Raw genomic sequence first — 27438 nt, 5'->3', positions numbered from 1 at the left:
GATGAATTTATTTCGTTACTGAGATTAAATAACTGGTCTGATAAATTCGGGACTGTAGATCCCCTTTAAATGCAGTCTTATCCAGGGCCATGTCTGGCATTGAGGTGATCTACGAGGGTGTATATTCATGTTACAAATAGAGTTTATGTGCTCGCTGCAGATTACACTGCAATAAAAAATTAAAGCAGAATGGTAACCTATAGTTGCATATCCTCCCCACACTATGATAATAAAAGTTTAAAAGTTTAATAAAAGTTGGTTTATTAAACTGGTGAATATGAGTTGAATTTTTTTTAAAACGGAGGATTCAGAGAGGTTTAACCAAAATGCTTACTTTAACTGTACAACAAGTCTTTTCTCCTTAGGTTTCTCAGTTTCAAAATTAAAGATTCAGTGAATGTTCTCAAGATGAGTTGTTCCAACATGTGAGCAGTTGTTTTCTTGTTGCATGTGATCAGTTGTTTTCTAAGCTGTGTATATTACTGACTTTTCAGCCATGGAAACAAGGAGGTGTTTTCTTGCCATGGAATTAAGTTGGCAGTGGACTGGTTTCTGGACCGAGGCCATAAAGACATCACTGTGTTTGTTCCTGCCTGGAGGAAAGAGCAGTCCAGGCCAGATGCTCTCATTACAGGTAATGCTTCTTTAACTACCCGTGGGCCATACGATATTCAGGTAATAGCAAGCAAACTAATTATAGCAGAAGCAGTTACTGTGGGCTTTTCAGGGGGCACATTCTAATTAACAGTGAAGCCCCTGCAGTGATACAGTTGTGCTGTGAAAATGCATGAGATTTTGCAGTATGTTTGCTGAGATGTCATTAAAGAAACTCTTTGAAATGTGGAATTGTCGAGTTTTGAGTACAGTCCAGTCAAGAGGAAGAAAGTTCTGTTATTTATAATGTATATCAAAATGTAAACTATGAAACTGTTACATGCTTTTCCACATGCAGTTATTTCATTGTGTGGATATTTGCACCTTGTTCACACCATCAGAAAGTTGCCAAGAAGTTTTTAGACTTTTTAATTCTATGACGGATTGTTATTGTGCAAAGAGAACAAAATACCAAATGTGGCTTACGGCCACACCACCTAAAATACCAAATAGTCTGTTACATCCAACCTCATCTGCATAGAATCTGCAATTTTCCTTGGCTATACAGTGTTTGTAGTCTACTCAACACCATTTTTACTAAGAAATCTGACTGCTTAATAGCATCTCAGAGGCTTACAGTAGATTATTTTTTCAAATCTGTGTTTATTTTACAGTTGCAATCTTAATTCCATTTGGAGGTGTAGATAGAGCTACTATAAGGTTTTATAAAAGTGTTCTGGTTAGTATTAATTATTTAGTATTATATTATTTAGGACTGTAATACGATGTCTTGCATAGGTGTCCACCCCTTACCAATGATATTCTATTTTAAGTGCAAATTAACACATTTTTAAAGTGACTATTTCTGATCGGCAATTGAATGCTCACACTGAATACTGTTGTGGGTTAAAGAAGTTCTCGACATACGCGGTGAAGTAGAGTCGAGAAGTAACACAAACGAGAGGAGAATGCCGATTCCTGCTACGTGTGTTCACGCCTCCCCCAGTCGATACCTGCCGGGAGCACCTGTGGCAACAGCCATAGCTGTGACGGGGATATGTCTCTATTCGCTGTGCACACTGGGGAGGGGAGGTGCTTGCAGACCTGTTCAGGTTCTGTCCAGCCCTGATTGGCGATTGTGGGCAGGTCTGGCCTCAGGTTCCCTGTTGGGTTTCAATCAGGCCTTTGAGTTGGTCACTGATGGAGGGTCACTGTCGCGCCGGCGTAGCTTTAGATCATCGCCCTGCCCGCCGGTGAATTTTCACCGCAGTTTCATGGCTAAGGGTTTGTAATGTGCCCTGTCCATTTCCCCCTCAGTCCTGACATGCTCCCCAGTCTCTGCTGCGACGTTCCTGCTGCCCCCTGTCCTGCTGGGCGCGAGGGTTGGTGCTGACTGAGTGAGGCACTAGGTTGCATTTGCGTTGGATGCAAAGCTTTGCGTTAAAAATCAAAAGGTTACGGTTTTGGGTCGTCTGCCCGCTGAGCCTTCTGCCATGTTTGCAGTATCTCTTCGTTGCTTTATTGGAAACCCCATGCGGGGTATAAGTGACTGGGATGTTGTTGACCAATGAGCTTTTTCTCCCATCCGGGCCTCGGTTCTGTAAGCTGCCGTTGGCCTCGCGGAGACGGTACTGCTGCTCAGCTTGGCGAGACAGCCTGCTGTGGGCCCCGTCCGAGTGTCTTCCACTTCTTAACGAGCGACTTCACCGTGCACAAGGCGATGTTCAGGGGCTTTGAAGCGTTCTTCATTACCCAACTCCTGCGCTGTGTCTTTCAAAATAGCTCAGGATCAATGTTCTCTACATCTCCTTGGTCACCGCGGTTGAAAGTTTTTGGACTTGTACTGCCTGACTCAGGGACCCTACAAAGAAGGTGTATTTGCTCTGAAATGACAGGAACCGCTGTATTTGCACACAGGCCGTTCAATTAATTGTGCTCTAAGTAATTTTGTGAGCATGAAGGAATTGCAGTAAGTTGCTTTCGCGAAAGTGAGTACTTCTATGCATTAATGCATATACAATTTAACATTTAGATTTTTTTTAGTGTTTAATGATAATTATGTTAAAACCATAAAAGTGTCTTATTGGAGCAATTGATGAAAAAAATTATCTTTAAAAATGAGATCATTTTTAATTCAGCAAAACAGGATATCATTGGAAGGGGTTAATACTTTCTGTGCAACTTCCAGTAAAACAAGTCTAACAATTGCACAAGATCCACTGAGTGTTCCTATGAACTTACTTATCGGGCTTTCCTAAATTGCCTCAGACAATCTCCTGACAAATCAGTAATGCAGTCTTTTGTTATTTTTTTTTTTACTTTATAAAAGTTTTGAAGTTTGAATTGAATGAGATGGCATTACACTCTGAAGAAATCCCATACTGATAAAAAGATTAAGGCTGGTATGTCAGCACAATAGAAATCGCCAGGCAACCTTTGCTCAAAAGTCCAAAAACGGACCAAATTGAATGTATTCTGGACTTCAGTTGTTGCGTCTTTGGACTTAATGTCAGCCTTGTGGTTTTCACTTGCTCTTTGTAGTGGTGTGTAAAATTGGGTAAGTATACCTTACTGCCTAGGTGCTTCTGTTAGTGTTGAGGATCAGCTAAAGGTGGTGGTTGCTTTCACCTGTTTCCCCCTCTTTGCAAGATAGGTGTCTAGATATGCAAGTGAATACCTTACAGTACCTGTATTAAAATGATCCTTGCATCATGTACTGAATCTTCACTGGGTATGTGTAGGTCAGGGGATAAGCAATCTCCAAACAATTTCTTTTTAAAACTAGATCATTCATGTGAAAAGGCAGAGGTTTTGCAGAAATGACGATTCATCTGAGAACCTGTGTAATATGATAAATAAGCTGCGATTTTCCATGCATCTAATTCACACAGACCTTCCTTACATTGTTGCAGCTGTGGAGCCAACTGTCAGCTGAGCAGTAGTGGAAATATGGCAGTTTCCTTGCTCAGTAGGACACTGTGTCAGCTTCACCCACACAGAGTGATTTGTCACACCATGACTTCTGTTTATTGCCAATATGTGCAAGGCTATTTATAAAGGGATTTTATTCCCCTCGAGACAAGTAATTAATGGGGGGAACTTCTCTGACTTAAACACTGTGGAAAGTCTCCATGCTTAGAGCAGACGTGCAGAAGGCAACTCATACCCTAGAGACTGACAGCTTGTGTCCAGGCTGTGCCACGAGCTGACAGCTGTTAAGTACAGTATTCCCTGGTGATCCCCAAATGAGGCATTTGTGTGGTCTCTTTTCCACACAAAAGTCCATTGGGGTTAATTGAATTTGATCAGGAGATTTAATTTAGACTAGAGAATGGTTACAGATTCTAAATTCCCTTTAAGAAATACCAGAAGATAAAAGATTTGAAAAGTGTGCTGCAAAAGTCAAGTGATTCCTGTGTGTATTTGGGAGATTTATATTTTTTTTAAAAAGAAAATCCATTCTTCTGTGTTTTGGCAGGTGTGTGTGTGTGATACGAATTCAGACAAAAGCTGCCTTCTGTTTTTGGTTGTCTCTAATGTGAGGTGTGCTCAGTTTGAAAGTCCGCGCTGCTGGGAACTGAGGTGTTCCCCAGTGCGGTGTGCCACCCCAGCCTGATCTCGGAGGGAAGCTCCGTCAGTGCAGTGATGCTGCGGTGCTCTCCTTCTTCCCGAACAGACCAGGAGATCCTGCGGAGGCTGGAGAAGGAGAAGATCCTGGTGTTCACCCCCTCGCGGCGCGTGCAGGGGCGCAGGGTGGTCTGCTACGATGATCGCTTCATTGTCAAGCTGGCCTACGAGTCCGACGGCATCATCGTGTCCAACGACAACTACAGGGACCTGGCCAACGAGAAGCCGGAGTGGAAGAAGTTCATCGACGAGCGGCTGCTCATGTACTCGTTCGTGAACGACAAGTAAGGTCATGGATTGGATGTGTTTATTTTTTAATTTTAGTAGGAGTGAGGGGGACGCATGCAGGCTGAGGAGACATTTTTGGAAAACAGCAGGTTGTCGTCTGATGGTAGCAAGGAACTGGAGTATGCAGTGATCCTGAAATTTGAGAGGGGCTTTGTCAGCGTGTGGGCTGCCAAGGAACAAGGAGAAGCTAATTCCATGTAGAAAAGTAGAAAAAGAATACAATGTATTGACTGCGGAGCCTTCTGTGGAGAACAACCCTGAAGAAGGCTTCCCTTGCAGAAACATTTTTTCTGCATATCCACTACAATTAAGAAAGAATTTGTCAGTAAAGTTTAGATTTCGTAGACTGATCATACAAACCAGTCAGACAAATAATCCTGATTCATTTGGTTTGCACATGGAAAGTTAGCAGCATTTGGTATGTGCTTTTTGGAGCACTCACTTAATTTTGTGTTATCCTTTCTTTTCTGAAAGTATATTCATAGTAGCAAAGTTCTCTACTACCTCAGTTGTGACACTATTCATCTCTGTTCTTTTTGCATAGTCATGTTACTGTTTTGTGTTGTTGAAGACTGTGGCATCAGCTGTTTGCATTTCAGATGCGTTTCCAAATTCAGCTGGCTGTTAGGGTTTTTCTGATCAGGGTTTGCATTACAACATAAGTAATGTAGCATAGGTTCTGTAATATCCCTGAAATTATGAGCTCCACAGATCCTTTAGTGGCAACAAACAGTAACTGCCTGAACTTAACATGTTAAGCAATGAACTTTCTGCTTAAGATAAAATCAAAAGAAGGAGCAAAGTAGAAGTAAAATATTGAAAATCATTAATTTCTGAAAGTTTACATATGGTAATATTCCATTTTAGGAGCTCATTTTTGTTGAACATGTTCAGTTAAAATTTAAATTTAAAACGACTGAATTTAATTACATGTAGCCCTATGTCTGCCAAGCACCGTAAGAGGCCAACAGCCGACATTGTGTTTTGTGGGCAATTATATAATCATTATTTTAAATACCATTTTCTCTGTGAATTCTCAGCATTAGACATCTGCAGTTGTTAAATGTCTTGACTGCTTCTAAGTGTGAAATTTAGTATCAAGTAAGATGGTTTATGATTTCAAACACATCAGTCCAAATCCTTTGAAATGAAAGTGATGAATTGTGATGTCAGTAGCAGGCGTTACAGTTTTTTAGTGATTTCTTATGGCATTGGGATCGGACATCCTACATTTCTGGTGTTATTTTGGGCTGTTCAATGCAGCCTACAGCTTTATTAGGCTTTCTTGGAAATTATTAACTACCCTTCATCTGATTCCAAGTATGTTCTTTTTCCCCAGATCAGTATCGGATATGAGGAGTGAAATGATCGGCAAATCTTTGATTTAAAAAATAATTCCAGTGATTAAAAACATTAATGTTAGCTGTAAGGTTGTTTTCTTTTGAAGCTGTGATCAAGTTTTGGGTTTAAACGATTTTGTTTTATAATCATGCAAAATGAGAATAAGAATTTTGACAAAAACGGCTGCTTTGCATCAGGTTTATGAATACACAGTTATGCTGCATAGGGCAAGTCGCACTTTAAGGTTAACCAGTTAATGCTAGATTAGCCTTTTTGATCAATTTGTGTTTCTAGGCCTACAGCACCTTTAAAAAATTCAGTGTCTGGTGTTTTGATTTAACTCAGGGATGCGGTTTTGAAAAATTGCCCTGTAGCATTACTCGGGTACAGGGGACAACCTTCTTATTTCTGTGTTAAAAGCATTATGGGGGAAGATATGTTTGGATATGAATGCATGGCGATACCTCATGGCAGTACAATGGTGTGTTCCAAAATTTAAAATGGCAGTTTTGTTCCATTTGCTCTGGATGCAGTTAAGATCTGCGGTCCCATCTCTCTTCTTGTATTTAAAGGACCACAGCTTTCACTGTCATTCTCATCTCATGGCTGAATACTTTCAGAATACGTTTCACATTACTAAACAATTGAGTACCGATTCTATAACTTGATTTCTAGCCAAGCCTTTCCATTTCATTGGTAGCAGTATATTTTTAATATACTGTACATCAGAACTGACCCAGCGTCCCCCCAAAGAATTAAACGACTTGCAGTGACTTTTGCGTCCATTTGCGCCACTCAAAAATGTGTTTTGTGTTTAAACAAGCGTGAACTACAGTATGTCTTGACTTCATTGGGTGTTTCAGGACGCTGCGTTCAATGTTTCATTTTCCTTTCTTAGAAATGTAAGAAACGCATTTAGGCCATTTTTCGTGTTTCCGACCGCCGAACTCCCTTGCCATCGGTGGTTGGGTTCACCTCCGATATTCGCCAACCTCTGCTAACCTCGCGCAACAACTCCCCCAGGGTCCCAGCGTCTGAAGCTTTTACTTACGATAATCCGATCAACGACCACGTACGTATCGACGTACTATGAACTATATAACCACATACCTCGCAAGATGGTCTGGGGCACGCAAACTGTTCGCTGAATGACGCTAAGTGCCCCATATCTCTCAGCGAAGCGAGGAATCACGACGCTGCCGTAAGGTAGTGCTCCTTAATTCATGAGAGGCTGTGGAAAACGACGAGTTCGCGCTATCTGTGTATTTGATTTGTCTCCTTGTGGGTGCTGGTGTTGTCCGTTGTCTATTTTTTTTTTAACATTTATTTCCCTCCTCTCTAAATGTAGCACCGCGGGTTTGCGAACACCCACGCTCCAACAGAGAGCCCTGTGGGCAATGTTCCCTCTAAGCTGTGCGCGCCCCGGTGATGAAATCGGCGCCCATAGGAAATTGAACTGTGCACAACAAATTAAATCCCCCCCCAAAAAACTGATGATAAAACACACACGGTCGTCAGATGAAAAATGCTAAATGGACCACATGAGACCGGCTGCGAGAGGCCCATCGTGGCTGTGTGCGTTATCGCTACTCGGTCATCATGATCCATGCTCTCATCGTCTCGTACCTCCCTGCTCCCTGCTCGGGGGGGAATGTTGCCTGTGGGTGTGTTTTTTTTTCCACATCTCGGTTCCCTGCTGCGCTTGCTGCAGGATTCTTTAAAAAAAAAAAAGGCTGAAGCATTTTGTGGCGCAGGTGAAGGGGACCAGAGGAAGACGTTATGGGCAGTGCTATACACAGCAGGTCGAGCATGTCGGAAGCACACCCACGCGATTAAACACCACATTTCAAGTGTGAAACCTCCCAGTGTGTTTGTATATAGTATTTGTATATACCAGTCGGTCACGGTTACGAACAAGTTGATATGTTCAGGCTACCCTGAGCAAAGCTATACTTAAAACACGCAAGGAGTAAAAAGCAAGTCTGTTCTCTGCCATGAACTGAATTCTACTTCTGACCGACACAGCTGTGCTTTGGGACGTTTTGCTGGATTTATGTATTGAAAGCACAGAAATCTGACTGGTGACTGCCAATTATCATTTTAACATTGAATGGCAAAAATGTTCAATTTAGATTAGATGTTAGGTCTTGGAATTACTCCCTGCAGTCACAGTGGTGTACTGCACAGTAGGTATTGGTTTATTTACCTGATCTGATGGGAAATGCACAATTTTGCCTTTTTGGTGGGATGAAATTGGGCAGTGGGCCGGACCCAGCCTGGAGTCTGTAGGGTCCACCTCTGCCTTGGAGAGAGACATGCCTGTTTTGGATCTATTCCACATTTTATGAAAAAGTATTGCCTCTAGTTTACTCATGTTTTATCTGATAACAGTCATTCTGTCAGCAGTGATACTGCTGTAAACTAATATTTCAGTGTTTCAAAGTCAGCGTTGAAGCTCATTAATGACACGTTAACCAGTAAGCCTAGAGTTGATAAGCATCAATTTGCTTTTTGGACTACAGAGTAAACTGGGAAAATTCCTTCTGATACTTCACTTCAGGCTGGACGCAGATGGATGTGGACAAGTCTGTCAGGGTGACTCTTGCACTTATACGGAAGGGTTTGTTTCCGGGCCATGGGGAGATTGGCTTTTTCTTCCTCCTGCGCGGGCAAAAACAAAGTGAGGGGTGACAAGGAGTTGCTCCCGCTGGAATATACTTCCTTGCGATGGTCTTTTGCTTCGCTGAATCCTGATTTTCCTTCTTCTTCGATTTCAAGGTTCATGCCTCCTGATGACCCTCTTGGGCGCCACGGTCCCAGTTTGGAGAACTTCCTGAGGAAGCGCCCTCAGATTCCTGAGCACAAGAAGCAGCCCTGTCCCTATGGTAAGCTTGAACGTCTGCGTCTCCTGCTTTTACACGATCCGCTAGTTTTCTTTGTTTCAGCTTGTGATGGGGGTGAGGACAGCGTGTGTAACAGGATCAAGACATCTTGCACATCTTGCAGGCTACTCCATATCCGCATAGTTTGTAGGGATGGCTGGAAATCGTCAACCTTTCCACAGAAGTGTTGTGTGAGATGAAACTGTATCTAATACATACTTAATGGCATTTTCACTCTTCCTGCAGGAAAGAAGTGCACTTATGGTCATAAATGTAAATTCTATCACCCAGAAAGAGGAAACCTGCCCCAGCGCTCTGTGGCCGACGAGCTCCGAGCCAGCGCCAAAAACACTGCCAAAAGCATTAACGAAGCAGCGCTTTTTAAGAGCCATAGTATGCCTTCGAGCTCCAAAGCAGAGGGCACCCCGGACGTGAAGCGCGTCGCCCCCAAGAGGCAGTCGGACCCCAGCATCCGCACCCCGGCGAGCGGTGAGCCGGAGGAGAGGTTGTGCACCCAAGCCAAAGCCGAGACTCGCTCCCTTCCTCCGGCAGCCTGCAAAAGCACCCCCCCCCAGGCGCAGAAGCTCCTGGCGGCCAGCGGCCCTGGGCCCCTGCACTGCTACCCTCAGGATCAAAGAGGGCCCCCGGGCGTGCCGAAGAGCCACGGGGTTCCGCTGCCGTATGCGGAGCAGTATCCCAAATGCGATTCCTCGGAGGTGAGCTACTACTCCATGATGAACGCCTATTCCGGCCTGAGCCTGCTGGGGCCCCGGAGCCCGGACAGGCGCTTCTCCGTGGACGCGGACTTCCGGATCAGCTCAGTGGCCTCGGACTGTAGCAGCGAGGGCAGCATGAGCTGCAGCAGCAGCTCCGACTCCTACGCGGGCTACAGCGAGCGGGCCTACATGAGCTCCCCCGACCCCCTGCTAGACGACGGCCTCAAGTGCCACCATCACCCCCCGGCGGCCCCCCTGCCCCCCCAGTCCCACTCCCACTCCCACTCCCACTCCCACGGCCGCCTGCACTCGCAGGCCTTCGTCCACCACTACCACGACGCCCTGAGCCGCGTCCAGAGCTTCGGGCACGAGGAGCCCAAGCCGCACCCGAAGGCCGCGATGCCCTACCTCCCCCCGCACCTTCAGCACCCCGCGGTCGGGGCCCGCTCCAGCTGCCCCACCGACTACCCGGCCCCCCCGAGCGCCCCGCCGGGCCGGGCGCTGGGGTCCACGCGGCTCGACAGCGTGTCGGACTCGCGGCTCTACAGCGGCTCCCCGCTGCGGCAGAGGAAGCCCCGGGCAGGGCAGGAGCGCTTCGGGAGCTGGGACAGCCTGAGCTGGGACGCGTACGGCTACCACCAGGGCTACTCCCTGCCCAGCAAGCCCGCCCCGCCCTGCTACGAGCAGTTTGCCTTCCAGAGCGCGCCGGAGAACAGGGAGCAGGCCTGGAGGATGCCCTGGGGCAGGGGCTACCCGCAGCAGGAGCCGCCGGGCCACGCCAGGCTCCAGGACGTGCGGGACAAGGTCTACGTCAACCTCTGCAACATCTTCCCGGCCGACCTGGTCCGGCTGGTGATGGGCAGGAACCCCCACATGACGGACGCGCAGCAGCTGGCGGCGGCGATCCTGGCCGAGAAGTCCCAGCCGGGGTACTGACGGCGGCCGCGGTTCCCGCCGCGGCAGCGCCATCTCAAAGGGCCCTTGCGGGGAAGCCTGAAGGCCCTTGCGGGGAAGCCTGAATCGAGAGTCGCAAGAGAGTCCGTGAGATTCGTATAATGTGATCGCGCTGCTGGGGGTTCACCCGGGGGTCTGCCGGAGGCGCACGCGTCTTTGAAGACCCAGACTGAGTCGAAAGAAGCTGCTAATGTCGCTGAAGTGTTTCACGTTTCGGGGGTGCGTTAGATGCCGAGATCCACTTCGCGGAGTCTGAAGGGGTCAGCTGAATGTTTTGCTACACCTTTTAATTTGGACGGGACTGCACGTAGGCTCAGTCAAACCCAGCAATTGACTATATTATACTAATTTCACCTGTCTCGCCCCGAGAACCCTTCTGGCATGCTGGGGGAGTGCGTCGTAGAGTAAGAGCGTCATGTGTTTTGTTTTTGTTGTTGCCTTGGTTTTATTTATTTTGCTGTTCTCGATTTTCCACAGAATAGTTTGCAGAAACAAACTTTTACAATTAAGGAGGTGTTGGTTCTTAAGGCACTTTTTGCTGCATATCAAATATAAAAAGTTAACTTTAGGCAATCAATTCAAAGGAAACTCTGCTTTATACTTTCTGGGTATGAGAAGATACTTCCCTGTTATTGAAACGTAGGTGAAACTGCTTAAAGCAGATACCATCTTTGTATTTGGAGACAATGTATTTGTAAACAAAGTCGTATCATAAAACTTGCATTTGGTACCTTATATTCAATATATTTAATCAAATACAATTTACATGTATTTATTTGTTAATTGGAAAGTTAGTGTAATTATAGCAACTTATTCCAAATCATTTCTAATGCTACCTAACCCTTGCTAAACAGATTTCTTTTTAATTTATCTGCTTACCCACAGGCTAAAGTTTCCTTTTTGTGATTCTCTGCTTATTCTCAGCTCACATTTTGTGGTTTACCAATGTTGTGCAATTTAATTTTTTTAATCATTTTTCCTGAACCAGACACCATTGAAATTGCAAAATGTCAGTTCTTGAGAATATGCAAAATAGTGTTGGTAATGCACTGTAGTGTACAATTCATGCCATTTTATTTATCTTAAAGCATAAATTATTGTTTTTTCTTTGTGTTCATTTTGTTTTTGTTAGAAGATGTATTTTATTGAAATTGGTAGCAGAGCTATTTTGTTATTAGATGTTCAGAATATTGCCACAGATTTAGTTGTAGAAACAGACATGCTGTCTGTGTACCTTAGTTTTAGTAAGGGATGTTTTTGGCTTATTCACTCATGGGTTTCTGCTAGCTGTTTTCACAACTGCCACTTTTATATGCACATAGGTTCATTACAACACATTGTTTTGGTTCAATCCTGGGAAACAGATTTTAATCAACCTTAAACCTTACCTAAACCTTATTTGCTGAGTGGGATATTTCTCTACTAGTTCAAGGGACCTTTCTCTCTTAAAGAGATCTGGATTTACTGTATAAGCAATGGTTTAACCCCTATTTACAAATTCTAGGGACCCAATTTAATTAGAAACATTGGAGCATTTTTAAATAAATGACAGTCCATCTGCTCTACATGATACTTTATCAAACTTGGGTAATACGAAGAACTTTACACTATAGACCATGGAACAAATCACTAAATTGCATCAATCGAAAAGTAAGAAATGCAGTTTCAGTGGCATTCAATATTTCTGCAAAGCAAATTACATTTTCATTAATATTTATTAAATAAGGAATTTGCTAACTTGAGAGTTCAGTCATTCAACATTGAATTCCTGCACTGTACTGTCCCTGTACAGTTGTGGTCTAGAAGCACTTCTGTTTTTCCAGCATTATGCTTGTCAGGACAAGAAAAAAGGTGCCGAGCATCCCTTGAAAATAAACTGCTCTTTAAATCCATATCAGCTGTTAGCAGAACCCTTGATAGCCAGAAAACACCTTTCTGTGTTGATACAAATTGTATCTTTTAAATGAATGAGAGTTTTTATATATAAAAGATATATACAGTATATATAAATATATGTACAGTAGTTAGAGACACCTTTAACCTGTTATTAAAAGATATTTTGGGCAACATTTTATCAGTTATTTTTAGCAAAGCTTTTTTCAAAAGTGCATAAAATGCATTTGTTCCAAAATTTTGGGGAGATGAGAATGTTATTGAAAAATGTGGGTACTTCAACTTAATAGTGGGTCAAAAGAAAGAATCAAATACATTTTTAGATGGGGTCTCCTTTAATGGGCTCAGTGACTGATCGAAATGTCAGTGTCAAATCAAAAATCAACTTTTTCAATGAAATCAATGAAAGGTTATATGGTTCTGTTTGCTGTGAAGTGCTTGGGCTGTGTCTAAACCAGATATGAAACCTTGTAGTAGAACAGATTTGTTTTTATAAAATTAACTATTGTCCAAATTGACTGCAGTGGAATGCTGTGTCGTTGAATTTTAGATTTTCGTACATTTTGGTCATGCATTAAAGAAGACCCCAGCACCACAGAGTTCTGACAAATAAACATATCAGTCAAGATACACTTTTGAAATTCTTGGCAGTTTTTTTTTAACTAGCCTTTTTGCATTGGTATCTCGTTATTCTTGGCTCTGTCAGTGTGTTCTTGGGTGAAGCCTTTCAGGGGGTTGGCTCAAGAAGTACAAACTCTCATTCCAAGAGAAAAGGTAAAATGCTGCCTGAAATAATGTCCAAGCACCTTTTAATGAAGAGAACCTTCTCTCTGCTTGTGTGGCACTGTGTGTCAGCACAGGCAGGCTTTGGGTATATAGTAAATGCTTCTACATGGCATTGTGCTTATTGACAAATTCGATAATCTGAACCATGTTCAGAAAACTGTAGTTCATTTATTTTTATCTCAGTGTTTATTATTGTTAAGGAATGTTGGAGTTTTACTAGCAGCTTGACTTTAAAACAGCATTCACTCGGGCTGTTCGTTGTTTTCATTCTTCATTACTATGTACAGTATTTGCATTGAAGTAAGTCGTCCATTTACATACTCATTTCAAGTAAATAAGCTTCTTTTGCATGCACCGTATGTTAGCGTAATATAATTCACATGGTGCTTAGAAGTAGCATTTTTAAATTGTAGGTTGTATATGATGTACATAATTGCAGTTTTTCTGACTACCTTACTCTTTTCTTGATCTTCAGCAATTGTGTTTCTGAAAAACAAAAACCGTTGATCTGATCACTGTGTTAATATCTGTTCTCAACAGCGCGAGCCTTAGTTAGTTGTTAAAACATTAGGCCTTAGCCTTTCAGGTATTACTTCAAAATCGAAGGTCTGGAACACTGTGGTTTTTTTATGAGCTGGGTGTTCTCCAACTCTCTCTAATCGCATGTAAACAATAAGGTTAATATTAACACTCTACAAAATCTTTAGCATAGTAACCTCCTTTGTGTGTTTTTTTTGTATTTTTTTACCACAATATGAAAAAAATCAAAAACCAAGAAATATGGCTTTGGCGGGATGTCCCAATAAAATGCTTTAATGGTGTAGAATATTTTTTTCTGCTATAGCTCCATCAAATGGGCTCCCAGGTTTACTCAGCTTGTCTGTCTTTCCCTTCCTTCAGTTTTACCGAATTAGTGGTGCGATCTCAAAGGCATTTTTCAGGTCTCCACTGAAACATTGCGTTGCAGATCAAGTTATCAGAGTTTTTTTAAATCCAGTTTGTGATGGAGGCGTTGTTAAGTCTTGGCTTGTGCGTTAGTGGCTTTGCTTGGAAATACAGTTTCCGAGAGGCTTAATGGATTAATAGATTATGTGTAGGTTACTGTTATTCACTGGACAAAACATTCTAGTTCAGTCCAGATTATTTAAAATAAAAAAAATTAACCTTTTCTGTGTATATATTTAAAAAAATATGAAAACCTTTCTGGATTTCTTACTTTCAAGTAGCTTAGCTCACTTCTGTATATTAGTTTCGGTCCGTATAGCAACATGTAGATGTATGCTGAAGGCACAGATGATGAGAACACAGCGACAGAAGTGATCAGCAGACCTCTCGGCACATCTATGCAGTGTTGTCCTTTCTTCGTCTTGCATACTGTTTATAAATCGTTTGCGTCTTTGGTGACTTACAGTACACACTAGTGTTTAATTAGACGTTTTTGTATTGAGTGTTTTAAATTGTACCTAAAGGAATGGCTGCCATTAGCACTGGAGAATCCTGTTGTCTTAACTTTGCGCTATGCAATTATGACACTGCAGCATATTCCTGTTGCATTGAAGCCGGGCTAATTCATTCTGAGAAGTATTGTCTTCGTAAAAGGAAGCTGCACCGTGTTTTGCCGTTGTTGACCGTTAATAGTAATGTTCATGGTGGTGCTTGCCTGTCAGTGTAGCTGTTGTGCACGGTGTGCGTCTTAGTTGTGACATTGTTCTGCAGGTGGTTTGCTGGGAGGTAGTTTAATTCTTGGGATTTTTAGGCTCCCAGGAAGGACCTGGGATCTGGATCTGTTCTCTAACATAATGATACAGGAAGACTGGCAGGGACTTGCCACTTAAACCCCCAGTCTGCTCCTGAGCCCACTTGTCTTGCCTCCTGGCTTGTTCATATTTTGTGTTTTTACTGCGCCAGGCTTGTGAATATCCAATGTGAAATTTGCGTCCGGGGGTGTGTCGGCTGTCATTTTGTGTTTGTTCAACTATACTGATACATCAGGGTTGTTAAGGGGTTGTGAAAGCAGCAGTGCTCAAAACAACAAAGTGCTCAAGTTGTCATTTATCTCCTGAGACTTGGCAGAATGTTTTGCAATTGCCATTCTGCTTAAAATATAATTTTCTAGCTTGTAAAGTTAATATCTTTTCTTTACGGTTATGCCCTGTTGTTGCAAAGTGCCAAGTGTCTCCCAAGCTTCATCTCTTAGGGCTAGTTAGGTAGATCAGGGTTAATGAACTGTCTTGCATGTAGAATGTATACTGGCACTAGAGACGTTTTGTAACTGCCGTTCAGTGAGATATATTTTTATTTTTTCTGTTCCCAACAATGCGGAGAGGCAGTGTCACGTGGCTCACGATGAGATGTTGTCTCTTTTACATGGGTCTGCTTTCGAAGCTGGAGTCCCAGGCCTTTCCGAAGGCCTCTGCCTGTGGGGAAATCGTGTCATGCATTTCAGGAAATGAGTCACTCTTTTGCAACACTTTCAGCTTCACCGTGGGCAGGAGAAGGGAAGTGGACTGGGAAATTCCATGGCTGAGGTCTGCTGCCTGATTGATCACCAGAAAACGGGGGGTCGCAACCAGTTCAGTCAAAAAATAATTTTGTAACTACTGCTGTTATTGGTTTGCTAAAATATATATTTTTTAATATTTTAACCTTAAAAAAAACAACAATCGTGTATTGTCAATACTGCAGGTGTAGCATCCTGTTATAAATGTTTTTGAACTCCCCAATGCAACTGGTAGAGCACAGAAATTACAATTAGCAATTGGCCTCTGTGCCCTCATACCACCTAGCTTTTAGGGACCAAATAGTCAGGAGATTTGTAGTGGCTCATGCTGCCCTGACTCTCTGCATACCTGCTTCAAAGCCATATTTGCTGTACATCATTAAAACCCCTTTTTTCTAATTGTGAAATGGCAATAAGTGCTTCCTCATTATTCTGTGGCAGTGCCACTTTTTCAGGTTATATTGGGTTTAACAGCTTTTTGAAAGCCTGGATCTTTGCTGTTCCTTGATTTGAAATTGTGGGGATAAACATGCAACTTATCCAGTTTTTGACAGTAAATATTATAGAACTGTCTTATGATAACTTTTTTTTATATTATTGTGTAGAAACCATTCACCTCGACTCCCCAGTGCTATGAAAAATGATTCAAAGTAAAAGTTCTAGAGAAAAAGAGTCTGCCCGTACGGAAGCATAGCAAACCTGTGTGTGCGGAGCCCCTGATGTCAACAAGTTTCGATGTATTAAATCACCGAAAAGGACGTTAGAAGATGTAAAGGGTTGGGGCTATAATCTTAGATTTCTGAGTAAGGGTTGTAAACTAGTAAGGGAGCAAATTAGGATGAACACAAGAGCTATATGGGTCATCAGATATTTCTGTATAGTGTAGAGGGCGATTTCCTGCGTATGTCCTATAGCTCACACATGCCCTTAGAAGTAAAAGAGTGGCGTTTGCTTACTGGATTGCTTCGGGTGTGGATAGGGAATGTGACCGGGTACAGGCACGAAGCACAGTGGACTCGCTCGACGGGGAGCCTGGAAGGTCAGGCAGGTCAGCAGCCAAGGCCCTGCTTTCGTCCTCCTGGCGTGTTCCCTTGGCGTGTGCGAGAAGGACAGGAAGCTGCACTATTGTGAGTGGGTTCCGGCTGTAAGGTGACTGGATTGCGTGTTGCCCTGTCAAGCAGTAGCACAGCTGGGGGAGAAACGGGGCCCTTTCTGAGCCACTGCTGGGCGCTTTCATTTGGGTTGAACCTTTCTTTCTTGGATGAACTATAAGGGTGCGATTTGCGGCGAGGCGCCTGGAAAGTGTTGTAATTCAGAAGGGAGAGATTTAGCAATACAGCCAGCAGAACTGTGAAGGAATTATCAGAATAAGGAGACTGTTGAGAAATTTCCACGGACTGGGTGATCTGAAAAGCGGAGGGCTTTGATAAGGCTGTGATGATGTAACTTACAAAGCCTCTCGCTGTTTGTCGGGCTTATTGTGAACAATAACTGGTGAAATGGAACAGACTGCTTTTAAAAATAAAATTAACATGACTGGGCTTCTGTGTTTTTTTTTTAAATAAAACTCATCATTTTACCACTTTGAGAATAGGATTTTTTTTTCATAACAACAGGGCATTCCTTCCAATTCTAAGAAGGGTGTTTTTCAGTTTGAACAAATAATTCTAAGAAAGATCACGACTCCTGATTTCAAATAAAGTAGCAGTTATTTATTTGTATCAGATTAGCAAAGAAAATATTTTAAATTTGTACGAGCAGGTGTGTGGTTAATAAGCGCGGAAAGGAGTTTTGTAGAGGTCTCATATGCATGCTAATTTATTCTCAGGGTACCAAGCGATATTTAGCAGACATTCATTCATGTTCATTTTATTAGAGGTCAGATCTTCAATGATGTGCATTTTCCACGAGTTTTCTACCTCACTATCTGTTTCTTTGCATCTGTTGCTTATGGTATAAATGGTCATAACCTTGTTAAAAGCTCGGACGTGCTTGTTTAGGACTGGTCCCATTTCTGTCGTCACTGGGGCACCAGATGCCGTGCTGCATGAAAGCGACTACGATCCCGACTCAGATGTTATTGCATCTTCAAGGTGGTGACTGAACTGCCACGAGAGAAACAAAACCGCTTGTATTTTTGTATCCATGGAGCCGAACCTCCAAATAAACCTTGTGACTGTGAAGAGACGTAGCTTACAGGCTTCATCTCCAAAGACGGACTTGTAGTTGAATGGCAGGACAGTTGGGTGAGGCATCTAGTAATCCATCAACTATTGTTAAAAAATGGGAACAGCAGAATGTCCTAGAGAGCTCAACTCACAATGTAAGTAATGTGGAGAGAGTGAAAGTGTGTTGTAGGACAGCAAGAAAATAGATCTTTGGCTAGCTGTTGTACATGAGGGAATTCTGGTTAATGGTTTATTTTGTGACATAAAGTCCATAAAGTAAATGCCCATACTCATCTGCATATCTAATATTAAACAATGCATTATTAATGTTTGGAGTAGTGCTGTTTTTGAATAATGTAATTGTGAAAAAGTTGCCAGTCGTCTTTCACTTATTTGATGTTAAGATACGGTATGATGTGTCCTTTATTAATATACTTGGAGCCGAAGCTCTCGGAACCTTCAGTACTTCACCCAATAACAAATGTGAAGGTTTTTAGAGCTGCCAGCCCTTTGTTTATTCTGAAAAGCACTCCTAACTAAAATTGTTTTGTATTATTTTTAGTATTTCTTTCATTCTGATTTATGAAATGATAGGTTAAATAAGGCATAATATACATTCTCATTAATTTATGCCGGGCAAAATAATTACCAGTTACAGTCAGATAAAATGTTTTCTCTTTAACACACTGTAATCTTTTGTCAATACTGCACTTAAAAATAACACCAGAACATTTTAAGAACTATAATTTGACAAATCGCACTCCTCCAGTAGCTAGAACCATTGAGTAAGTCAGTTTTTAAACCACCCCTGTGGTTCAACACTTCAGTTTTTTTTTTATTGTTCTTAGTTACATGTGTGGTTGGAATATAAGATTCTGAACAAAGACAAACATTGCAGAGAAAATCCAAAAAAACAGGGCAGAGGGAGCAGGAAACTTGTCTTCACTTTATTAATATCTTTCCTGAATTATTGTTTTGGGTAGCATTTGCCCTCTTGGTGTCTTCTGTAGCAAGATAGCTGTGTACTGGGGGAATGAGCTGCACTGTGCCTACTCTTGCGGGAGGGAAAATGAGATTGCTCTGGTTAGGTCAGAGGAGGAAGAAGTCTCCGAATGACCAGAACGGTTGCCTGCACTTGATACAGGTCTGTATAGCTGGCTGCAGAGTTCCAAGAGACAACACTAAGAACAGAGGTGAAGATTCCAGTTCTGAATCCAGTTCTGGTTGTTTGGTCCTTTATAACCATTACTTAGTGGTTAAAAGTGGGACAGTACAGTATGGAAGTTGTGACAATTCTCTAGTGCTTCCGGATCACACTTCCCTGCTTTTTTTAAAGCTGCCTGCGCTTTAAAGAAACTACTGTATATACAAGGTAAAAGAATGTTTATCATTTAATGGTTTTAGTAGAGAAACCCTATTTTGGATGTAGGCTTTGAATGGATCACTGAAGGCCCACAACTTCACGCTTTTAATTAATACAGGCATTCATAATCTTTTTTTTAACTTAAATTTGCACTAAGGTAATGTGCTTTCTGTTGTAAATTATTCTACCCAACTATTTATGCAATAAAGCATGAGTGATTCTGCCAAAAAGAGTCACGAAGTTTTGAGTGTTCCCTCCAGCACAGCCTCCTCACCGCACATCTCCAGTAAAGATGGACCCGACAGCCAAGCCAGGGTGTGGCGCATCATGCTATGGGCACCCTTCTGCTCACCAGGGACCAGACATCTCGCTGTGGTTGGAGGACAGAGTAAAAGTACAGGCACATTCTGGAAGAACACCTGCTGAAGACTTAAAACTGGAACAGAAAGTCACCAAAAATCAACCACAGTGGATTAAGAGTAAGAAAATGAAGGGTCTGGTAAAAGTCCAGACTTGAAACCTCTTGACAATCTGGAAAGACCTGGAACACTGCTGCCCATGAGCAATACCCTAACAGCTTGCAAGAGCTTGAGCAAATCACGTGTTGTTTGATCACTGCTGTCAGAAGTGCTCCCAGAAAAATGTTGGGGGGTCATAGATCTGAATACTTATGCAAGCAGCACATTGTATCTCTGTAGTTTCTGCAGCCATTTGCTGCAATGCATCTTCCCTTAGCCATCTTCAGTTTGAGGTTTCAGGTTTTTGAATGGAATATAAAGTGTAAACATCATTTTGTAATTCCACAAAATGGGACACTGTAGGAAGGGTTTTGCAAGATGCGGTACATTTTCCCAGGCCTTTTGCGTTGTGTCCACAACCAAACATGGTCTTGCGATGTGCGTGGATCACAGTACGAGCCAGAGGAGAGACTTGTACAGTACTTTCCAACTCCAAGACCATTCATGCAAGACGTCGGTTCATCAACACCCATGGGCGACTTATTCAGGACACCCACACACCTATCTCTACAGACATCTTCCCTTCCTCACTTTCAAGCTTATTCACAAATGCATAATACTACCAACCCAGTCTCAGGCTAAGAGCCCAAAGTGTCTCTTGCAAACCACAACTGCACAAAGGGTCTCTTGAATGAACAGCTGCTGGTGGTAATTTTTTTTTTTGGTGTATGTAGTGGAGCTTAACTGGAATAGCTGTAGATGCAGGCAATGAGAAACCAATAGGGAGAGAGAGCATGATATATATATTTATATGGTACTTGAAAACTAACAAATCTTTCATCAAGGGCTAAAAAAGACAAAGGTTCCTTACCTGTCAGAACAAATGTTTCAGAAACTGGTTAGTTTTCAAGATTCAGTTTCGCAATAATGTAAAATGAACCCCACCCCCGCTTTGCTCTGGAGGCGAGAATGCACGTCCCTGCAAATGAATGATTTACATAGACCCTGGAGTTCGGTCCGGGCTGCAGCCCGGGGTCACGGAGAGTGCAAAACAATCTCTTGCTGGGGTAGAGGAACATGGATTTGCGTCTGGGGACAAACTCGAGGAGGAAAAGAACTCCGTGAACTGTGACACCACCTGTTAGCTGGAATAATTATAACTAAGGAATTCATGTTTTATGAGTTATTTTTCCCCTTCGTTAGACTACAGCTTAATTAACGCCCTTTTTTTTGGAAGAAGCACAAAGGTTGATTTTCCATATATCTTTCAGCATTCCAAGGGAATCTGCTTGAACGCCTGCTTGCAGTCCTACACACACACGCCCATAAGTCTGCAAGTCCTACAGCAGGGAAACTTTCAATGGCGTGACCCACACACCAAGAGTCACCGCCACATTATGAAGCGGCCTTGTGTTGTTTGCTTATGGTGCAGAAGTACATCTGGAAACTTCAGCAATTGAAAGCAGAACTTCAGCCAATTCAAGTTAATACAGAAAATAAAGGAGGCTCCTATTTTCAGATGGGTGGATTCATTTCTTACGAGGATTTTGTACAAACTGTTCCTTGTTTCACATAACATCACTTTATTAGCCCTATACAATTTCTTGCAATAGGAACTAGTCTTTTCGCATACCCCAGCTTGCTCTCCATGAGACACAAAGACAGAGAAGCTTGGGGTCAGAGCGCAGGGTCAGCCATTTATACGGCGCCCCTGGAGCAGTTGGGGTTAAGGGCCTTGCTCAGGAGCCCAACGGAGTAGGATTCCTCTGCCGGCCGTGGGATACGAACCGGCAACCTTCCAGCCACAGGCGCAGATCCTTAGCCACAGAGCCACCGCTCCGATAATATGTGGCTTACCCTATTATCAAACTACAGGATTTTTCCATACCTCAGTGTGAAGGTAATAAAAAAAGATGTTTCTGTAACCTTGGGTAAGGTGCTGAGAACATGCGGTCCAGGGGTAACGGGCAGGGGAGAGGGACAGGACAGATCTCAGCAGGACAGATCCCTCCTTTTAGCTACGAAAGTGGTTTCACTTCACTTCCTAAGGGGGAGGAAAATGCTCATAGTAGGTTTTGATAAAAGGATTTGCATTTAAGGAAAATGACATATGAAAACACTTTGAGGAAGAAAGATCTTTTTTTTTCCTCCAATTCATAAAAATATGCAAACGGGTGTAATTTGACTATACAGAAAGAAGGCACACGCCCCTGACAACCGAGGCACATCCTCCCCATGCCAGAGCCCCGTAATAAACCTGGTCAGTGGTGGGTTGGTTCTGCAGCACTCTCCTACGGATGGCGTTTAGAAACATTAATCATGAACACACGCATGGTCAAGCCGCCGAGAGTGCTTGGCTGGCGAGCTTGCCCGTGATGCAAGAACAGAAGAGGCAGCATCAGCTATTTGGTTTGAAGTAAACTTTATTGACCACCTCCAAAAAATATAACAGAGAAAATGTTGTGGTAAGCATTTACCTTGAAACCCTTGCCCCCCAGAATTCACAATTTCCCTTCCCTGTTAGCAATGAAGTCAGAAGTGTGAAAGCGTGGGGGGAGAACAGTTCCAAGCGGTATGTACTGGTGTGTCCCATCGCCTAGTCGGAGTCATCCCCCCAGGCTGGCAAGGCCGACGTGGGCATCTTCACCGCAGGGAATTTAGAGTTTATAACTGGCTGCCTCATACTGAAGCGCCAGACCCCAGCCAGAAGTATCCCTCGCTCCGCAGCCTGCGTGCAACACATACCCACCAGGCCTGTCCCGCCGGCGGCGCCGGAGTGCCTGTCGGGCTGCCGCAACGCGCAGGAGTAAATCCGATAGCTTTATTGTTAACCGATGGACGTTGTTCAAAAACAGGTACGCTTGATTGTACAACACAGTTTCTCCTGGAGGCTGACGGAGGGAAAGGGAGCCGTTTGAATTAAAGCTGGTTAGTGCTCTGTATTGCCTGCGGCAGCTCCCCCCCCCACCACCACAGCGAAAACAAGAACAAAAAAAAAAGATATACATGAGAAAATATTTTTCCCTGCTTGCTTAGAAAATTGTTCACACAATCAATATTAATGGATTTAGATCCATTCTGGTATTAACTCTATAAACAGACCTATGAACGGCCCACACGGTAAGTGGTTCCAACGCGGGCACGTTAACTGGCGCATCAATGTTAGTCGCACGAGCTTCAGGAAAATAAAGTTGGAAGCACAGTATTTCACTTGCTATGGCAAATACAAGCGTGCATTTGTTCCCCGGAGTTCACGTCAGCTCCTGCCAAAGCTCTGAGGCTCCGCAGCTCAAGACAACCCGAGAAGAGTCACGAACTCCAGGAAAGCAGCGACCAAGAGCGTGCGCGCATCTTTCGAAAAGTTAACCAGCCATCGTCTCAACAATATGACAAAAGAAAAAGAAATGACTCCCCCAAAAAAAAAGCATCTGAAAAGTTGTCTTTGGAAAAGATGCAACGATCAAGAAGTACCTTCGGCCTACTGTGCGTGGAAATGCTTTACATTAAATGGCAATTTTGACAATATTGACCAGCACGGTTGTGAGTCCATAATAATCAAGAATGCTGAACCGCCACCAGAGAGGAAACGTGTTTCGATATGAAATCTGCAGCTGATTTCACACCTTGTAGTAAACAGTCGGATGCCCTTGTGAATTCTCCCTTCTCTCTAGTGTCAACTGAGTGAATCCAAACGGCGCTGGACTCTCAGCAATTGCGCAAGACGTTTCATACGGTCAGTTCTGTTTGAGTTGTATAACCTAAAGCAGTACTGGACGCCAGGAGTGAGTCTTTCTTTTCCTACATCACCACAACGAAGAGAGTGAAACAACCTAAGAGGCCAGACTGCTACCCAGCAAACCCGCAGTTCTTAGAGGTGTAAGGAAGCCAGAACTCCAAAGTGCAAAACAAAGGTGTGAGAGCTTCAAAGAGATGACAGAGCGGCACTATGTGAAATGTACATCTTACTCTTGACTCCATTGTTCAACACCACGATCTTCAAAACTGCTTTCGAACATGCACACCGACAAGATGCGACTCTAGACCCCATGCCACACGTCCCAAGATCCTTTATTCATAGGACTGCGCCCCTTCACTCCATCTGTACTTTTCTGGGCTGTGCTAATCCATTTCAGGAAAACATCCAACCCTGAGCTGCACAAAAGCACAGCCACCTACCAGAGCATCACAGCAAATTCTCAAAGTATCACAATACCTGTCTCGGAGAAGAGAGCTACTGTGGAGTCAAATTTGATCAAACAGCTATTAACAAGATAGCTTATTCTGAAAGTACACAATGCAGTCATGCATGAAAAACTGGAAATAACCACACCGCTAGCAGCAGAGCTCAAAACCCTGCACGAAATGATGCTTTGTTAAATGTGCAAAAAAGCTCTTATATCTCATATTCCTAACAGCTCAGTGTCTGGGAAAAAAACCCCACAAATGTCACATGTGCCACTCGGAAAACCAGCTGGGCGAAGGAGCACACTGGAACTGCCATCACTATTAATGGCCAAGATCAGAAAAAAAGCAATATTGACACAGAAAATACATTCTTGCTTGCAATGGTGTAGAAGGGTTTTGCGTGAAACGGTACCTTTGAAAAAATGCTTTCAAGTCTACGTCAGATTAATGTACCTTTTTTTTAAATAATTTGAGCAGAACTGTAATCTAATTAAAAGGAGAATGCTAACTGCAGACACCAATGAAAAAGTAGCTGAATATCTTGGAGACTGAGGAGACTGAGGATCGGCAGACCGGCACATCCTGCTCTCACCTCTTGACACTATACAAGGTCCACAGTGCCTTACTGTGTGAAAAGGAGTACTGCGTATATAAGGTTACATAGAATTATTTTTACATTTCTAAACGCACAATGTTGAGATGTGGTCACACCCTTATTTGAAAACATATGCTGTTGTTTTTAAGTCATTTGGTAGCGGAATATCATCCTCTGAAAGTTTAGAGAAGTTTCTGAAGGTCGACTGGATTGCCACTGGGTGTTACTGGAAGCAGAACAGAACTACAGCACCCAGTATCACTTCACCAGAAGGAACGTTAGGTTGTTCTAAGGTGCAAGATTATTGACTTCAACAACTACAGCAACAGTGACAAATAATCCACAAGGCATCCTTGTTCGCAGGACCCCACCTGGCTGCAAACTGACTTCACACCAAGGTGACAGTCCAGCGTCAGACTCGATGACCGAAACGTAGAACCCGGTGTTTTTGTTTGGTGAGCACAGGCTCCAGTAAAACATTTATGATATGAATGGAAGATCACATCACATAGGTCATGCAGCCTGGAGGACTAGCAGTGATTGTGTGTGGAGGTGTGGTCAAATACACCTCAAGAGCACTTTAAGAACCTGTGGCTACACAAAGGGCTTCCTCTGGGTTATTAAGTGATCACACCATACTGATTGCAGGAACGTGAACAGATTTGCACCGTGTGAATTCAGACGCATGTACAACTGCTAAAAAAAAAAAAATCAACGAAACATCTCTTGCTCATACACAACCAAAATAATGACCTATATTTTGTCCACAGCTTAGTGCTCTTAGGAAGGCAAGGTTTAAGCTAACCACTGTCAGCCATTCTCCACTCAGCTAAGCAAACTGCAGTACTATTTGTTCAACACTATATACATCACAAAGCTCACCAGAGCAATTTTCTGCATGATTCATTTTAATACTTCGAAGACAATATTAGGGGATATTTGTTTAGCTAAATGTGTCTCATTCCAATTCAAGAAACCTTTGCAACTGTTCTTGGAAGCAGTCCAGTGTGAAATACGCTGGGCTTCAGAACTGCTCTGGTTTTTTCGGCTGTGTGTTAGAGCTGTCACAGAAAAACTCGAAAAGCCCATTCTTGAAGAAAAATACTGATCACAAAAGCTTGTTTTAAGATTACAAACATGATCACGTTTGTGACATCTCAACAGGGAATCTGTCAGTTTTACAAAATAAACTGCCTCTCCTAGTTCATTAAACACAAAATGGTCAAAGGGAATTAAATATACGCACACAGGCAGAGTCTTTTGTACACAAGAGGGCTGGGCAATCAAGTGGAAGAACGGGTGAAGCCTTCCAAAAATCAAGATGTTCTCAAGTGTTTTACATTCAGGGCGTTTTTTTTGGAAGGTTTGATTGAACACTTTGAAATCCAAACATAATTTTTTAAATGCGGCAGATCCACTGGGATTTCTTCTGCATTTCTTTCCCTCTCAGGACAACGAAATGGAGATGGATCTTTTTCAGATGGTGTCAGTGTGGGGATGGTGGTCCGTCTATAATGGCAGGGTATCAAACACTAGGGCAGAGGAAAGAGACTCCACAGCCAGTCTCTCAAGGGCTCAGATCTTAATGTGGTTCATTCTAGTCCACAGCTCTCACATTCCCGAAGACAGAAAAATCAGACTAACGATTCACTAATGAACTTCAAACTAGCGCCACCTACGGTAGACACCACAGCCTTTTTGTTAACATTTGTTAATTCTAGCAGGGTCAGAAACACCAACTCATCTCTATTTAGAGGACCTGTGTCATGAATACCTAAGGCAAAAATAAAATACAGGATTATTTAAAATACTGTTGAAAATGTAACACTGTGCTTGAATCAATCAAATAATACCTTTCGCCAGTTTTGGTTTTATTCCTGCCCAATGAAAGGTTAATGTTTTTGCTTTGGTAATCATCAGATTTAGTCAGGAGGCTTAGTACAGTTTGACTCAAAGAATATGAAAATACTGCGTGGTACAGAACACATCTTTTTTTTCCCCACTGAATGTGGTTCCCTGTGTTTCCATATGAAGATCACCTGGACAGGTGTGCACCTTGCAGTTTGACATGCTTATGAAAACTGCCATACGCAAACATAATCGAAGTGCTTTGTTAGCTATCCCTACCCGCGAATGATCCAAAGGTAATGTGTGGATCTGATCAGCCCGCCATGGTGAAACCTTGCTTTTGAAGAAACACAGCCTCAGCAACTGCTTGTCTGAGCAACAAAAAGGCTTTGCATCATAACACTCATGGAGTTAGCACGACTGTCATACATCTCCCTACATCCCACTCGCCTTCTGACTCCTGCCCTCTTGAACGGCCTGTTTTATACAATGAATACACGAAATACTACGAAAAAGAAAAAAGAAATACGCCTGTGACCAGCGCTAACGAAAGGGAAAGGGCAGTCTGCCACTCCAACACTACCCCACTGCAGACAGGTAAGCTCTTTCTTCATGCATTCAGCATGAATTAGCGAGGGAATAAGGAGAAATTACTAATAAAACCAAAGACAAAACAGGCTCCTAGAGTCAGGATTTCAGTTATCCCAACTGCAAAAAACTGTGAAGGTTAAAACTTCACATAGCGCGCCAGCTGCATCAAAGCTATACACAGCCTTTTCGGATAAAAGCGAGAATGCTTTTTTGGATCAGACATGCAAATTACCTTTAGGCTGCGAATAAAGTTTATTTAATAGGATATGTGATGTGATGTGATGCGTACTCCACGGCCAAGCGACTCCCCAGCTTCCCGGTGACACTGAGCGAGCAGGCTGGCTCCACCGGAGCAGTGCAAGGACAGAGCTTTGGCGGGGCGACATGATGGCCTCTCTGCCGGGAGTCCAGCCGCACACGGACGCCAGCGTGCGGGCCGCGCCTCACATGGACTCGAACTCGTCGATGCGCTGCTTGGTGTTGCCTTGGCGGATCTGCCGCAGGGTCTTGTACTTGTCTCGGCCCGCCTTCACGTTCTCGGCGTGCAGCACGTCGTTCTGCGTCTTCTTCGTGTCGTCTCGCGCCTGGGCCAGCTCCGAACTCAGGGCCTGCGAGCGAGGGGAGAGGAGGCGTGAGAACAGTCAGGAAC

At 43.2% G+C, this 27438-nt stretch overlaps 2 protein-coding genes across 2 annotated transcripts in view; one reads left to right on the top strand and one right to left on the bottom strand.

Annotated features, from left to right (window-relative positions):
- The window catches only part of LOC148835635 (putative ribonuclease ZC3H12C), a 46536-nt gene extending 29369 nt beyond the window's left edge, over positions 1-17167 (top strand). The window contains exons 4-7 of the mRNA XM_088912526.1: positions 495-634; positions 4271-4505; positions 8629-8735; positions 8979-17167. Of these exons, the coding sequence (XP_088768652.1) occupies positions 495-634; positions 4271-4505; positions 8629-8735; positions 8979-10384 (1888 nt within the window). The 3' untranslated portion in view covers positions 10385-17167. The remainder of the gene's footprint in view (positions 1-494; positions 635-4270; positions 4506-8628; positions 8736-8978) is intronic.
- Positions 17168-21975: 4808 nt separating this feature from the next.
- Positions 21976-27438, bottom strand: part of LOC148835634 (radixin) — a 50913-nt gene continuing 45450 nt past the window's right edge. The window contains exon 14 of the mRNA XM_088913080.1: positions 21976-27397. Coding sequence (XP_088769206.1) covers positions 27233-27397 — 165 coding nt within the window. The 3' untranslated portion in view covers positions 21976-27232. The remainder of the gene's footprint in view (positions 27398-27438) is intronic.

The sequence above is a fragment of the Atractosteus spatula genome, chromosome 4, assembly GCF_055471065.1.
Source record: "Atractosteus spatula isolate fAtrSpa1 chromosome 4, fAtrSpa1.hap1, whole genome shotgun sequence".
In the NCBI taxonomy this organism is placed as follows: Eukaryota; Metazoa; Chordata; class Actinopteri; order Semionotiformes; family Lepisosteidae; genus Atractosteus; species Atractosteus spatula.
Note: the sequence above shows the minus strand (reverse complement) of the source record. Positions and strands in the feature narration are given on the sequence as shown.